Genomic DNA, 15,522 nt, shown 5'->3' on the forward strand with positions numbered 1-15,522 from the left:
TTCCCTGGGCTGGGGCACAGTGTGGAGAAACCCGAGGGCGTGGCCAGTTGGGTCAGTACAAATCTTCCAGCACTGCCGGGAAAATGCCTTGGAGTTCAAGCCCAGCCTCATGAGCAGAGCCGCAACAGTAGGGCCATTTTTTTATTCTATAAATACACATTGAGCCCAGAAATCCTGCTCATGTGTTTGTCAGCTTGAGTCTCCTGTCTTTGTGCCCATTTCTTTTCTTCTGGGCATCAGGGTTGTCTTGTGGGTTGTCAGCCTCTGGAAAGGAAGGGTCACATTCGCCTTAGTCTCCATGTGACAGGTGGGACTCTGACGTAACAGCCCTTGTTCCTCAGAAATGAAACGCGCATCTGAAGGAGCGCTTCCCCAAAAGCAGCCCTTCTTCCGCCGCCTGCAGCTCCAGGCCGTGTCCCAGCGTTACGTGTTCTTTGTGAAAGATGGATTTAGTTTTTGGAAACAGTCCTTTGGAACCAAACAGTAAATAAAGTAGCTGATTGGCTGGTGACACTGCTTGGGGAGGACCACAGCGAGTGAAGGAATAAAGCTGGTTTCCTTCTCTGCTCTCCAGAAAGAGTTCCAAAACATTCTGAGTAAAGGCTGCATTGTTGGAGTTAGAATAAATGTCAAAAAGCTAAGTCTTTAAGTAGAACTGAAAAGACAAAGTCAAAGTCAAAGGGAGGTTTCTATGACAGACGAAGAGTGCACGCAAACCCTGTGGTTTCCAGTTAGGGGACTGAGGCACACAGAGGGTGCTAGTGAGCTGAGCAGGACAGCACTGGGGAGCAGTCAGAACCCATGGCCCCTGGCGTTTCCTGCTTTCTTGTTTTGTGTGGCAAGAACCAAATTAGATGCTTCTCACACCTGTTTGGATAGTTTCTAGAAGTCCTGGGTGCCAGAAAAGGCTTTTCTCTCTTCTTTTTCTGGTAGGTTTTCCCCCCTCCTAGGTGAAAGAGCCTGCTACCCATCTCCCCATGACTTTCCCTCTACAGTTGTGTTGTCTGCTCTCCTCTGTCTCTTTGCTGTCCCTGCAGGTGGAGCCAGACCAGGTTATTCTCTCCCACAGCCCCATGAAGCTCTTCTCACAGTACCACAGGAGGCGGATGCTGGTGTCCGGGCAGGGCCCGCTGGTGGAGAATGCGCGAGCGTATCCTCTGGTGCTTCTCACCCTGGCTGCCGAGGGAGGACTAGTGAGGCGTGGCGGGCGCAGGCTGCCAGGGCTCAGGGGATAGGTGGTGGGCTCTGAGGGAGGGAGGAGGGCTCCCTGGTATGGCCAGTCCTGGGCCTGGTGGTCTCCAAAAGCCAGGCCACATGCCACTGCAACAGAACCTCCCGCAGAGCTTAAAATATAGAATGCTGGGCCTTACCCCTGGGGAGTCTGCATTCACTAGGTCTGGGATAAAAGTCAGCAATCTGTATTTAAGAAAAGAATGCTAGGCGATTCTGTAATCAGGTTTGGGCACTGCTGCGCTAGTGCTGTTCCTTGGGGTGCTCAGTCAACTTATCAGCCAGTGTTAAGTATCTGCAGTGAACTCATCCTTCTGTGTTTTGCACACTCAGAAAGCAGGAGACTTGGGTCCTGTTCTCAAGCAGCTTATTCATTTGCTCATTCCACAAACCTGTGCTAGCACTTCCTGTGTTACCAGCACTGTGCTGCGTGCTCTAAAGGGGGAAGGAGGCCAGGAAAAGCACAGCAGGATTGTGACTTTATCAAGGGGTTCATACCTGGGGACGCAGGAATCACACCCCATAAACAGAGGAGTATTTAAGACAGCATAGGATGGAAGACTAGGAAGAGAGCATAGGCTCCGAGAGTCACAGGTGTCGGGGGAGGGAGCCTGTTTCAGGAGTAGGATTACCTGTGACTTCGTGGAGGGGGTGGCCATGCACCAGAGAGTTAAAGTTCCCCACGCAGGGGAAGTAGCCAGGGAGGCTGGAAAGAGGAAGGATGGTGAGGAACCCTGAAGCCAGAGGCTGGAATGGGCCGGGTGGGGAATGAGAGATTAGGGAAGGTGGTGCCTAGGGTAGGAAATGGGAAGTAAACGCGAGAAGTAAGTGAACTTGCTTATGAGGCAGCCGGAGTCAGTGCAGGCTTTACTGCTGACTGGGGTGGTCTGATGGAAGCAGCGTTGTTGGGGGATTCATTTTGAGAGTAATCTGAAACCATGTCGAGTTAGGATTGCAAGTGTCAGTAGAGGACAGGAAAATGGAGGCAGGGCTGGGAGAGAGAGGGCTGGAGCTGGCTTGCCCCTCACCAGGTTCTCCCCTTCCTGGCTGAATCTGGTTCATCCTTCAAGATGTAGCTCAAGTGTAACTTCTCTCTGACCATTTGCCCACCTGCCCAGCCCCCCGAGGAGTCTCTCTCCTGAACTCCTCGGCAGGCAGCGGCAGCCCTGTTCACAGAGCGCTGCTTTCATGGGCTCTGGGCGTGTGGCGAGCTCTGTGAGGACACAGGGTCTTGTATGTCCTTGTTCCCTGGGAGTGCCTGGCGTGGTCCCTGGGCCCTGGGGGTGCGCATCCCGCTCTGCCTGTGCTGTCACAGCCCACCTGCCAGCACCTTCAGGATCGGTGTCGGCCTTGCTGGGCTCTGTCTGGGGATTGGGTGGACTGGTTTGATCAGGACTAGGTTGGTTCCCCCCACTTTAAAGGCATCTTCCCCCAGAACTGTCGAGTTTTGCTTCCCTGATCTTGCTCTAGACTGGGCTTCGAGAATGTGGTTACTGTGGACGAGCTGCGGGCTGCCTTCCCTGTGCTTGACATGGTTGATCTCCAGCGGCGGCCAAAGACCACGGTACTAAGAAGCATGTCCCAGGGATCTCAGTACTCAGCTCTGTCCTGTTCCTGCAGGGGCTCCTCTCGCTGGCCTGACGACCACCCCCGCTTAGAGTGCATCTCGTCTGTGTGTTTGCAGAGCGGCCTCCTTGGAGAGGCCCATCTGGCCAAGGGTTTCATTCCCCAGATGTACAAGAATGGCCCAGAGGAGCAGCAGGCTCCTGAGGCCTCTCCTTTTTGCATTGTGTGTGATTAGCTGAGAACTCCTCTCAGAGCCCTAGCATCTCCAATGAATAGTTTTATATTTTCCCAGCTGGCTTTCCCAGTGTTGCTTGGGCGAATCATTAACCTTAAGTTACTCACTGCTGCACCTTATCCTGACGCATGCTACAGAGAGTTGTCCTTGTGAGAAACAGCATGCCTAGAAGCGACTGGCGGTTCTGAGTGTCTGCCCGTGTGCCTTCTGGGTTCAGCTCCTCTCTGAATCACTGGTTGGATTTCCCATCTCTTCTGGTTGGTAGTCACGGGGCCTCTCAGTGATCCTCTGGAGCGTGCCTGCCCGGCTCTCACTGGCCCTTGGCCATCTTTCTCCTCGTGTGAACTCTATATATCACACAGCCTATATTTTAAATCAGGCCACTGGGAAAATGTGATGAGATGCGGTTATAAATAGACAGGCTTACTGTTGTTTGTTTATACAGCGCTAGTCCTCCTTCCTCCAGAACATTCCACGTGAATAGCGCCCTTCATCACCGTTGAGAGCTTTCTCTTAGAACCATGCAGATTATGTGGAGAACCAGGATGTCAGAGTTGGAACAGATCTCAGAACGGCTCAGAGACTGAGCCCCACACAGGGAAAGTGACTTACCCCAGGATACATGGCTGGCTAGTGCAGAGCCAGGACAGTAATAACCTGGGGAAGGAACAGACCCCAAGAGGTGGTTCAGTGAAGGCTCCTGCCTCCTAATCTGACATCAAGAGAAATGATGCATCACGCCCTGATGGCCTCCCTTTTCTCCATAGACACCCCTTCATCTTTAGCTCCCTGGTTCTAGACTCTTGCTTGGCCTGTATCTCATCTCCTCTCCTCACCAGAGGAGGACAGCTGACTCGCCCTTCCTCTTGGCTGACCTTTATATGTGGTCTCCCTCAGCCTGTTCTGTGACCAGCCTGGTCGTTCTCTCTTCACCTTTCTTCATGAACCTTCCTCGGTCGTCTCTGGCTTCTCCTCAGCTTGGGCTAGAGCGGGGGGTGATCTTTGTTCTGTCTGGAATGTGTTTTCCTCCTGCCCCCCTCCCCGGAAAGTGGTGTGTGGTTGTCCAGTGGTAGGAAGGGACCGTTGCACTGACGGCCTGCTCTTTGTCTCCTGGCAGCCCCTTCCGCCGAGTGATTTCCCCGCCATTGAAGGTAATGGCTCCTCTCCTGTGTGGGTGTGGGTCTGGGTGTTCTCTCTCCCCTAGGCCCTCCAGGCTTTTCTAGTATGATAGTTGCCTGCAGATGGGCGGAGTGCCTTGGGGGCATTGGACATCTGCTCACTTGGGTTCTGGTCTAGGATTTGCCGCTCACTACCTCTAAGACATTCATTATTAATCCTTCCTACACTGTATCAATTGCCTGATTATTCCAGAGAAATCATAAGCTTAAAGCTTAGAGGGGAAAGGTACCTAGAGGTAATGTAGTCCAGTGTTTCTCAACCCTCTTAATCCCAGTTTTCCCCTTATATAACAAAAATGTTGTAATGTCCCCTTTACCACCGCAAAATGAGATTCATAGATAATATCTTTCCTTTACACATATATTAAAAATTAATCAGTTCAGTATGAAGCCTGAATTGAAATAGGGAAAAATGAGAGGAAACATTTTTAGTAAAGGAATATGTTTTTCAATATGTAATAATAATCCAATCAGACATAAGGAGCTGCTAAAATGACCATAGACAGAGTCACCCTGAGTGTTACGGCTGCAAGTGCAGACTGATGTGAGTGTGTTTATAGGTGTGATAGAAATGTGTTTTATTGGTGACTCAGAAATTTGAGGCAGCATTGTCATTGGTGAAATGATTTTCCAAAATAGGGAACAACTCTTAATAAAGTTTTGAAAAAATAAAGTACAGTCTTCTCCTAACTTATAGTTACGTTTTTGGAAAAATCAGTGTTTGTTAAGACCGTATCCCCAGTCCTCTGTGTTTACACGTAGAATGGAATGAGAACGTAGGTTCAAGTAGTTCTCAACAGGGTGCTCACCTGTGTGAGTGTCAGATTGCACACTCGCCTTCATAGGAGGTGGGAAAGTTTGTGATTGTGCAGGACCGTCCTGAGCATCTTGCCTCCCGCGCCCCCCCAACCCTCACCCACTAAGTGTTAGTCATTGTGACAGTGAAAACCCATCCTCTGGTCTCTAGACCACCTCCCTAGCGGGGGCACTGCTCCCCGGGGCTGCTGCGCTGGCTCAGTTCACTGGTCTTGTAGTTGATAGCAGCAGCTTCCGTTTTTGAGTGCTGGGTCCAGCATCGTTAAGCACTTTATTTATTATATCTCCCTTTTGTCCTCGTAATGGCAGTAGGTGGTGTTCTCTAGTCCAGGCTGCTGAGGCTTAGCAGAGGTACATACCTTGCCCACAGTCACAGAGGACAGTTGGCAGAGTCAGGCTTGGAGCTCAGGTCTCTGTCAGTCCAGATCCCCCTCTCCTCGCCATTAGGTTTACTGGCCTGGGGCTCAGAGAGAAGCGGCTGAGGGAGGTGGGCCCTTTGCCCAGTCCCTGCAGGGTGAGGTGGTGGGGAGAGCATCCTTTGGCAGGATAAAGCGGGCCTGAGACTGCTGCTGCCTTTTCTTAACCTCCTTTGGGAAGCACCGGTGGACACTGGAGATGGGCGCCCTCAGGAACCTCCTTCCTGAGCCCTGGGCTTCGTTCCCCACGGGTCAGTGGGAGAGGGGCTCTTTCAAGGCTGATTCAGGGTCCCCTGTCATGGCTATGGTGAGGGCACCACAGGGAAGAGTTGGTGGTTGGGTGGCACCCACTGGCCTCGGCTGGCCTCCTGAGGGCCTTCCGCTAGCTACCTGCCATGGAGGGTAGGCTGAGTGCCCTGCAACCCTCACCGCCATGCCTTTGCTCTTTAAAGGGGTGCTCCTCCTTGGGGAGCCAGTCCGCTGGGAGACAAGCCTGCAGCTGATCATGGATGTCCTTCTCAGCAATGGGAACCCAGGGACTGGTTTGGCGACGGCCCCCTATCCTCATCTCCCTGTCCTGGCCAGCAACATGGATCTCCTTTGGATGGCTGAAGCCAAGATGCCCAGGTGAGGACACAGAGTCCCTGGTCTTGACCCTGGTGGTCCACTTCCAGCTGCTGCCTAGGCTGCCCTGCTGATGCTTCCTCCGTCATTCTGATGCTCTGGGTGGTCAGACACCTACCTGGGGGCCCTGCAGTTGCACAGAAATCTGGCCTTCTGGGAGGGGTTTCAAGGATCACCTCACATTTTAATGATTAAACAAAAACTACAGCTTACTGAGCACTGAAGCTATGTTGAGATGATCTTGAACACACGACCCTTGCCCTCCAGAGTCTTAACAGAACATGCTGGTGTTGACCAGCGGAACCCAAAGGCTGGGCGGTTGCCGAGGCGTGCCCGTGCAGATTGTTCCGCTGCCCCTCCTCCCTGGGGCCTGGTTCTTTCACTTCCGTGTGTCTCTGGCACGTAAGATGAGGGGGAGAGGCAAGCAAGAGTTATTCTGAGATTGTGGAGACCAGGAGTGAGAACCAGTGCCTACGTGACTTTCCCACAGGCCCACACACCCTGCTCGGCTGTGCAGATGGCATCTGTCCTGTCCTTTTCTGAGGCCGAGCACAGCACAGGCAGCCCTTTTCAGGCCCGCAAAGAGCCTTCCTGAAAGGACAGCTGACAGCTGCTGTGGATTGTGTGGCTGCTCTTATCTGCAAGGCCAAAGTCTAAGAGTTTCTCTCGCTGCCGCTGACTCCCAGTAGCTGTGCGAGTGATCCTTCAGCAGAGGGCAGCAGGGCCCCGTTCTGCCTTAAGTCGCATGACTCAACAGCCCCAGGGAGAAGGGGATTAAGGCGTTCTCTCGTGTTACTTTTAAAGTGTATTTCTGCAGCTCGAGGTTAGGGATTTTCTTTGAAGTATTCTTCCTAGAGTTAGGGTGTGCTGACGCCAGGTGAGGGGTTTGGTTATACAAGCTGTGGACTGAATAGCAAGGGGCACATTTCTATTTATAAACCAGACTTAAGATTAATTTTTCAGTCAAAAATTTAAAAATTGGAAATAGAATTTGTTATATGTATGTGTAAGTGACGCTGAAATATAACTTTAATATATTGTACAGTATCAGTTAGGATTTGGTTTAGCAGCAAGGGATGAAAACCCGTAACAAAGATGTCTTATACAAGACAGAAGTTTATTTCTTACTCATGTCAAAAAAGGTCTGGGGTAGGCAGTCCAGGCTTGTGTGGAAGGCTACTTGTCAGGGACACAGGCACATTCTGTCTTCCTGCTGTGCAGTCCTTAGCCCTTCACTACATAATCCAACGTGGCTGCCCAAACTCCAGCCATCATGTCAGCATTCCAGACAGCAGGAAGAAGTAGGGGAGGTGGAGATGAGCACCCCTTTCCAATTTTAAGGGTACTTCCTAGAAGTTTAGCCCAGCACTTCTGGATCCATTGACTCTGGCTATAGCTTAGTCACATGGCTGCACTCCTAGCTGCAATGGAAGCATGGGAATGTACTTTTCACACCCAGTGGCAATATTCTCCGCTGCAAATTTGCTCTAAGGAAAAAGAGGAGAATGGCAGCCAGTAGTCTGCCACAAATCTAAAGCAGAATTTAAACTTTGGTTTCTGGAGTCTGACTGCCTGGTTGTAATCCTAGCTCTGCCACGTTGGGCAAGGTCCTTCGTCTCTCTCTGCCTCAAGGTCCTCACTTGTAGAATGAGGACAGTGATAGCTCTCTCATAGGGTGTTTCTGAGAGTTAAATGTGAGATGTCATCTCCAGTGCGTGAGCATGTTATTAGATAAAAGCGGGTCGTAAACATAGGTAATAAATATAATTACTTCTTACTAGAAGTAATTTCACTTTGACCTCTCCCCATCAGGGCCCTGGAGTCACAGGTTGGTGTGTAGGGTACTGCTTAGAGAATGGCAGGTGGCCAGGAGGAGCCTGGGAGGAGAGGGCTGAGTTGCTGGGCTCTTTTCTCTGGCAGGTTTGGCCACGGCACCTTTCTGCTGTGCCTGGAAACCATTTACCAGAAAGTGACGGGCAAAGAGCTGAGATATGAGGGCCTGATGGGCAAACCCAGCATCCTCACTTACCAGTACGCAGAGGACCTGATCAGGCAGCAGGCGGAGAGGCGGGGCTGGGTCGCGCCCATCCAGAACCTCTATGCTGTAGGGTGAGCTCTGCTCCATCTCCTCATCCTTCCCTTCCTCCCCACCCACTCACCTCCCTGTGTCCCCACGCCTAGTGCACACCTCTCTCCCCACAACTGTCTTCTGCTGCTTTGCCTTGCAACACTGAACTCGGGTTTTCTCCTCTTTCTTTTTCCGGTGTGGCTGCCCCTGCCAGTGATAACCCTATGTCTGATGTCTACGGTGCCAACCTGTTCCACCAGTACCTGCAGATGGTGAAGCATGATGGGGCACAGGAGCTGGGGGCCGGTGGCCTGTGGAAGCAGCGTCCCTCAGCCACCCAGAGCTGTACCTCCATCCTGGTGTGCACTGGCGTGTACAGTCCCAAGGTCCCGGTGTCCACAGAGCCTGCACAGAGGGGAGAAGAGCCTCCCTTCCACGGGCACCGGGACTTCCGCTTCAGTCAGGAGCTCATGGAGGCATCCCACATTGTGCACGACGTGGACGAGGCTGTGCAGCTGGTTTTCCACAAGGAGGGCTGGGCTTTGTAGCGAGGGCTGGGCAGTGGGGGCAAAGGGGTGGGAGGGAGCCTGCAGCCCTAGGGGTCCTGTTGGCTCGCTCTAGCCCAGATCACTGGGCATCGAGTCAGGGCCTGCTTACCGTGACACTCTTCCTGCTGGCCCACAGTGTGATGTTATTGGTCTCTCGCAAGAAGACAGTGGCTTTTTTTCTGCTGGGCAGTTGCCACAGAATTGTACCCTGGGTAGCATTTTGGATAGAACTTCAGGATTTTCTGGGCCTCATTCCTGTCTGCCTCTCCTAGCACTCTGACCTCAGGCCAGTCCCTTTACCTCTGTGCCTCAGTTCCCTCATCATTTCAGAAGGGACTTCTGAAAAAAGGGGAGGTGGTGTGGAATAATGTGGAAATTTCTGCAGGGCTTTTGTCTGCATTGAAGCAACCACTGCGTGCCAGCAAGGTGTGTAACTAACACTCACATACTACTTTTTATTGTATTTTAGCTTATTGCCTACAGACTTTGGGACTTATTTTTTTAAATTAAAATAATCATAATAAATATTCCTTATGCTGTCTCTTCTGAAGCTCTGTCTGGAATGTACTAGAAAGCCCTGTGGGGGAACGACAGTGGGTGAGTGTGTGGGCGACCTTGAGGCAGAGAAGTTGGTGGCATTTTCCTCCCGTAAGGTGCTGATGTCCGCTCTCCTGCTGCTGTTCTCCCACAACCCCCACCCCCCAGGCCGGGCTGTGAAGCCCCAGGCTGTCTGGGAGTGAGTGCATGCCAGGCTTTGGCATATCCTTAGCGTCTTTCCTGATGTGGAAAAGAAAAAGGATCTGGTTTATGGTTTGTTGTAAAGGAAGGAGCTTTCCTACAGTGATTCTGGAAAGTATGTGTTTCTTTTATTCCTCCTCTAGGAGTAATCCAGTTCCATCTTTCCATGGTCTGTGTCACCTAGGACCTCACGCTTGCCAAATCCCCTAGTCAGTTCTCGTCCTCATCTGACTCCAGCAGTTGTTTGCATTTGACACAAGCTGATTACTCCTTCCCTTCTTAAAACACTCTTTACTTTGGCTCTATCTGACCCACCTCTTGACACCTCTGTTTGGATGCCTGGTAGTCATTGAGAGGGGAGGGAACATAGGAAATTGAGAAACAGCGGCCAGTGACACGGGATGGGAATTGAGAGCTGGTGTCCTGGAAGCTGACTGAACGAGTTTCGTGAAGGAGGATGAGGAGCTGTGCTCATTCCACATGCATCAGAGCTTAACCGCGTGCAGGACGCAGCTGGTCCCCCTCCAGTACCCCGAGTAATCTGGGTCTTCTAATCCTCCCCACTTGAGACAGTAGCACTCCTTTTTTCTTGTTTAGGCTGAAGGCTTGGCTTCATCCTTGTCTTCTCTCTCTCTCTCTCTCTCTCTCTCATTTCCCACGTCCAGTCCAGTCCACCAGCAGATCCTGTCAGCTTTGCCTTCAGAATGTACCAGACTAAGGGCACTCTCCAGCCTTCAACACCACGCTGGTCCAGTCTGCTGGCATCTCTCGCCTGGATTCTTGCAGAAACCTAATCTCTGGCCTCCCTGCCTCCTCTCTTCCCTCTCTCCCTCCCTGATACTTTCCACTCGGGGGCCCAGAAGTCAGATCGTACATTTGATCTATTCTGATTGAAAACCCTCCTCTGACTTCTTGTCTCACTCAGAGTCAAAGCCAGAGTTCCTGACCACCGCACAAATGCCTCTGCATCCTGTTCCACCACGGCTTCTCGGGCCTACCCCTTCCCCTTCAGTCACCACACACTAGCCGTGCTGGCTCTCTTGCTGGGCCACTGTCCGCTCCTCCTCGGGGCCCCTGAACTTGCATTCCCTCTGCCTTCTGATATCCACATGACTTGCTCTATCCCTTTTTTGTTTTCTGATCACTTCTTAAAGGTCTGGTGCATATGTCACTTCAAAGAGAATCCCTCAACTTCCTAAAAAAAATAGCAGTTTCTAGCCCTCTTATGCTGCTGAATGTTTTCCATAGTCCTTATCACCTCATGACCTATATTTACGTCCTTAATCTATGTTTTCTACTAAAATATGAGCTGCATGGACATTGTCCATATTGACTCATTCTTTATCCCCACACCTACATGCCTGGCACTTGGCAGGGTTTCAGACCCTGAAAGACCTCCTGTAGGGTCCTTAGAGACAAACACGGCTTTCCTTCCTTTCTTCTCCCTTGGGGAGTATGGCAAAAGTGAGAAGACGAAGGGTCTTGGAGTCAGACTGACATGGAATCGAAGCCCAGCTCTGTTGCTCACCAGCTATGTGGCCTTGGGCAATTTCCTTCACTTCTCCAAGCTTCCGTTTTCTCGTCTGTAAAATTGGCATTGGGAATGTGTATTTCAGAAATGAGCTATTTTAAGTGAAGTACTGTTTAATTTAGGATTTTGTTCAGCTGTTTGCCACAGAAATCTGAGTACAGTGGCTGAACAAGTAGGTGGTCATTTTTCTAAGTAAGAAGTTCAGAGGTGGGCATTTGGGCTGCGGAACAAGCTCCAGGGTGTCACCCGGGGTGCAGGCCCTTGCCCGCCACCGTCTTAGCGTGTGTGTCTGTCCAGGTGCAGGCTGGCACTGTACCCTTCCAGGCCTTGCAGCCACATTCCCAAGAGGAAGGAGGAAAGGGCAAAGACAAAGCCAGTAGAGCTGGACTCCCTGTAAAGGACTTTCCGGAAGTTCCACCTCAGGACTTCCAGTCCTCTCTTGTGGACTACATTTGGGCCACAGGGTCACCAGTAGCTGCGCGGAGGCAGGGACAGGGCACACTGTTGCTCAGACAAAATCAGGGTCTGTTTGTAGGGGAGGCTAGTGGGATGGATGTGAGGTGGGCAACTAGCAGTACAACTCCAGCTCCTGGGCCCCAGAAGGCGGGAGCTACGAGGACTTCCTCCAGTGCTCTGAGGGAACGGGTGAAGCCCTAGCCAGCGAAGCCCCTTGTCAGTCGTCTGAACTGCTGGTCAGGTAACAGTCTGGCTAGCTCGTATTTGCATATCAGTTAACCTTTTCAAACCCAGCCTGACCAAAGCATTTTAAAGCAGACATCCTTTGTCCATGCTTGTTAGAGCCTCACGAAGCCCCTAATGGAGAGAGGCAATTCCTCTCTCTCACTTTTATAAATGAAGGCGCCCAGGCAGAGACCATTCATCCATGCTTTCATTTCAGAAACACTTGAAGACTGCTGGGGCCGTGTGCCATTCTAGGTGCCACAGCAGTGACGTCATTGGCGACAACACCTGCCTCGTGGGGTTCACCTCAGTGATGATGTGTCCAAAGTCGGTTAGTAAATGGAGGGGCTGGGCCTAGAGTTGGGACTCCTAACTCCGAGCCCAGTGTTCTCCCCAAGACATGCACCAAAGACCTTCCTGACCCCAGCCCGCCACTGTCCTTCCTCCACGCATTGCTTTATGTCCCAGAGCAGCTACTGTTGGAGATACAGGCAAGGTGGGCTCTCCTTGGGCCAGATGGGTCGAGCTTACCAAATGGAATGCCAAGTGAGAGCAGAAGTGAGTTGGAAAACGTGGCTACATGGGGAGGAACGCTGCCAGAGTCGAGAATACTTAGCTCCAGTTTGAAGAGAGAGAATGACAGCAGTTGTGTCTGTTTGCCTCTGTCCCTTTGACTAGCAGTCGTTCTGGCTCTGTGGCTCCTCTCTCCTTTTCTTACTTGTTTGGGTTTCCTAAAGATACTGCAAGCTATTCTAGACGGGGTCCAGAGAGCATGTGTACAGCAACATTACTTATGCAAATCTATGTTGGAGAGCAGGGCCAGCCTCTCAGTTCCATTGCCAATCTTGTTCCTTAGGGGCTTTGTCTAAACCGTGGAACCAAAACTCAAAACCAACTGCTTCGTTTGCTCAACGCCAAACTGAATGAAGATGTTTCCTTTTTGTGTTTGTTGGAGCCAAGTGAATACAAAACGAAAAAGACTTTGTGAGTCAATTTGAACAGGAAGTGAGCACATATTTATAATGAAATTATTAACCTTGAACAAAACGATGCCATCAGGTGTTCACAGTGAGCACATAGAAGCAGCTTGGCGTCAGACACAGGGGCACTTCCTCAGTGTGCCCCTTGGTGGCAGCAGCTTCTGGCCTCCTGAGGACACCTCGGGCTCCCAAGGCAGGTGCGGTGAGCAAGCCGGCAATCAGGACCCCCAGCGGAGCTAGGGTTGCTGTGGCAACCGGATGCTGCCTGGAGGGCGGATTTTAAAATATCTCAGCTATAATAGTTGTTTTTCCCCCAATCACTCTGTCACTTCCCCAGTGCTGTGTGGTGCTGCTGAGGCCGGCTGTGCTGGGACGCCTGCTTCTCTGCCTGGGGCTCTTGGCAGCTTTGGGGGTTGGAGGTGGGAGGATTGTCTCAGGGTGTGAACTGCTGGGAAGCTGACAGAGCTTCAGCTTTTGCTTCCAGGCTCCTCCAGCTCTTGGTTCCCACAGCCTTATGTCATTTTCTCTTTCTTGTGAGGCAGAGAGGAGGGGTTTAGCTTGAAACTTCCTCCCCCCCTCCTCCCACTCTGACTTGAGCCTTCTGGCTTACACTCTGCCAGAGCAGCCTTGGCACTCCCGGGACCTCTCTCTGGTGAGGGGAGGGCATGTCCCTCTTTGTCTGCTTTTCCCCTTGGTCTTTCTAACTTCCTCTTTTGGCTTCGTTTATTCACTCATCAAAAGACTGTTGAGCACATACTAAGCCCCGGGCTAAGACACGAGAAACTGTTTTTGTCCTGGAAGAGGTCATCACTGTCTTTACCCTGGACTCGGCCCTATCAGATTGCAAACATTTTTATAAAGTTACAGTAATTAAGACAGTGTTCCATTGGCAGAGGGAGGGATACAAACCAGTGGGACAAGATAGCACTCAGACACGCGGATATGCAATATATGAAAATGTGGCTTAACAAAATAAGTATTTGTTTCTTGTTTGTTTCATAGTCTGATGTGGGCTAAGTGGCTTCATGGCCTTTCCCCTCCAGGTGGGACTCAGGGATCCAGACACTGTCCATTTTGCGATGCTGTCATCTCCAACACGTGGTTTCTAAGGTCTCTGTGGAAGATGGAGAGAGAATGCGTGACTGTGAAAGGATTTATGGCCAGACCTGAGACTGGTGTACGTCACTTCTGTCCATATCCACTGGCCAGGCGCAGGGTTCCAATGCACCTCCCAAGAGGCTGGGAAACGTGGTCTTTCTCTGTGTTTGGGAAAAGGAGATGGGATCTGTCAGCATCTAGCCTGTCTCTGTCGCCATATCACTGTTTACTAGGATAAAGAAATTCTGTTTTGTTTAGTTTTTGTTTCAATTCATGAATAAATGTTGAAACTTGTTTCTCTATATGTATGGAGTTATCATAAATGTTTTTCTCCTTTAACCTGTTAATGTGGTGAATTACACTGATAGATGTTCTTCGTCTTTGGCTCTGCCTGTCATCCCTGTGATGATGCCCATGTGGTCACGCTGCCTTTGGTTGGCTCTTCTAGCTATGTTTTGTTTCAGAGCTCTTTGTGTGTGTTCATAAATGAGATTGGCCAACATTTGTCTATGACTGTCTGGTTTTGATATCAGTTGTATTAGCCTCATAAAATAAATGGTGACCCATTTCATCTTTTCCTGTTTTCTGGGACAGTTTGTTTAAAGTGGGATTATCAGTTCCTTCAATATTTGTGGAACACACAAAACCATCTGGACCTGGTAAATTTTGTGGGGGAGACTTTTAATTACTGATTAAATTTCTTTAATAATTAAATGTATATTCAGATTTTTCTACTTCTGACAGTTTGGGAAAGTCATATTTTTCTAGAGAATTTTCCATTTTTCTCGAAGTTTTCAAATACATTGGTGTAACGTTGTTCATAAATTCTTATCATTAAAAATCTCTATTGTTTCTGTAGTTAGATCACTTTTTTCATTCCTGTATTGCTTATTTATGCTTTCTCCCTTTTTTTCTTAATAAATCATGCCAGATATTTGTGTATTTAAGTATCAGTTTTTACTATTTCTGTTCTTTAATTTTTCCTTCTGTATGTTTTCATTGCATTTACTCTGTTGTTCTTTCTCCAACTTATTAATTTGGATGCTTAGCTTATTAATTTTTTGTCTTTCTCCTTTTGAACACAAACACTTAAGGCTATAAATTTGCCCCTAAGTTTTGCTTTGGCTGTGTCCCATTCCTTTTGACAAGCAGTGTTTTTGTGATCATTTAGTTCTAAATATTTTCCACTTTTTGCATAAGTTATTTGGAAGTATGTTTTAAAATTTCCAAATATATGGGGAGTGGTTGGTTGTCTTTCTGTTCCTGTGTTCTAATCTAATTGCTTTGAGGTCAAGGAATATGATCTGTACATGGTTAGGTTTTATAAATATTGAATATGCATTTGTGAACTATGTGTAGTATCTAATTTTCAGGGGTAGAGAGTTTTATATTTGGCCATTAAATCAAGCTTGTTAATGATGTCGTTAAACTTGTATGTATATTTACCATTGTTTTATCTGTTTGGTCTATCAATTACTGAGATGTGTTTGTACCTCCCACTCTAATTAGGTATTTGCCAATGTCTAATTATAATATTATCCATTTTGCTTTATGTATTTTGAAGCTGTGTTATTGTGTATGTAGAAGTTCAGAACTATGGTGTCTTTCTGGAACTTGGTGCTTTTATAGCGCAAATAGCTATATAGCACCTTGTGCCAAGCATTTTCTAAGTGTTCTTGATATATTAATTCATTTATCCCTCATAACAACTCTATGAATTGGGAACTACTGTCCCCATTTTACAGATGAGAAAATTGAGGACAGAGAGTTAAGTAACTTGCCCAAGGTGACCCAGCTTCTAAGTGGTGGAGTC

General features: G+C 49.4%; 1 protein-coding gene across 10 annotated transcripts in view; it reads left to right on the forward strand.

Moving 5' to 3' along the window:
• The window catches only part of HDHD5 (haloacid dehalogenase like hydrolase domain containing 5), a 25,857-nt gene extending 10,596 nt beyond the window's left edge, over positions 1–15,261 (forward strand). For 2 of the 10 annotated variants that reach the window (XR_011439647.1, XR_011439652.1), the window contains exons 3-11: positions 1,038–1,150; positions 2,701–2,794; positions 4,149–4,182; positions 5,894–6,068; positions 7,986–8,174; positions 8,348–9,107; positions 11,849–11,962; positions 12,488–12,808; positions 13,655–15,261. Coding sequence is in view for 3 of the 10 variants with exons in the window: in XM_023642868.2 (XP_023498636.2) it covers positions 1,038–1,150; positions 2,701–2,794; positions 4,149–4,182; positions 5,894–6,068; positions 7,986–8,174; positions 8,348–8,681 (939 nt within the window). In the remaining 7 variants the exon portion in view is untranslated. Of the gene's footprint in view, positions 1–1,037; positions 1,151–2,700; positions 2,795–4,148; positions 4,183–5,893; positions 6,069–7,985; positions 8,175–8,347; positions 9,232–11,848; positions 11,963–12,487; positions 12,809–13,654 lie in introns of those variants that run through there. The other 8 variants (XM_023642868.2, XM_005610823.4, XR_011439648.1 and 5 more) reach the window with 7 other exon arrangements.
• The last annotated feature ends 261 nt before the right edge of the window (positions 15,262–15,522 follow it).

The sequence above is a fragment of the Equus caballus genome, chromosome 6 (assembly GCF_041296265.1).
Source record: "Equus caballus isolate H_3958 breed thoroughbred chromosome 6, TB-T2T, whole genome shotgun sequence".
NCBI lineage: Eukaryota > Metazoa > Chordata > Mammalia > Perissodactyla > Equidae > Equus > Equus caballus.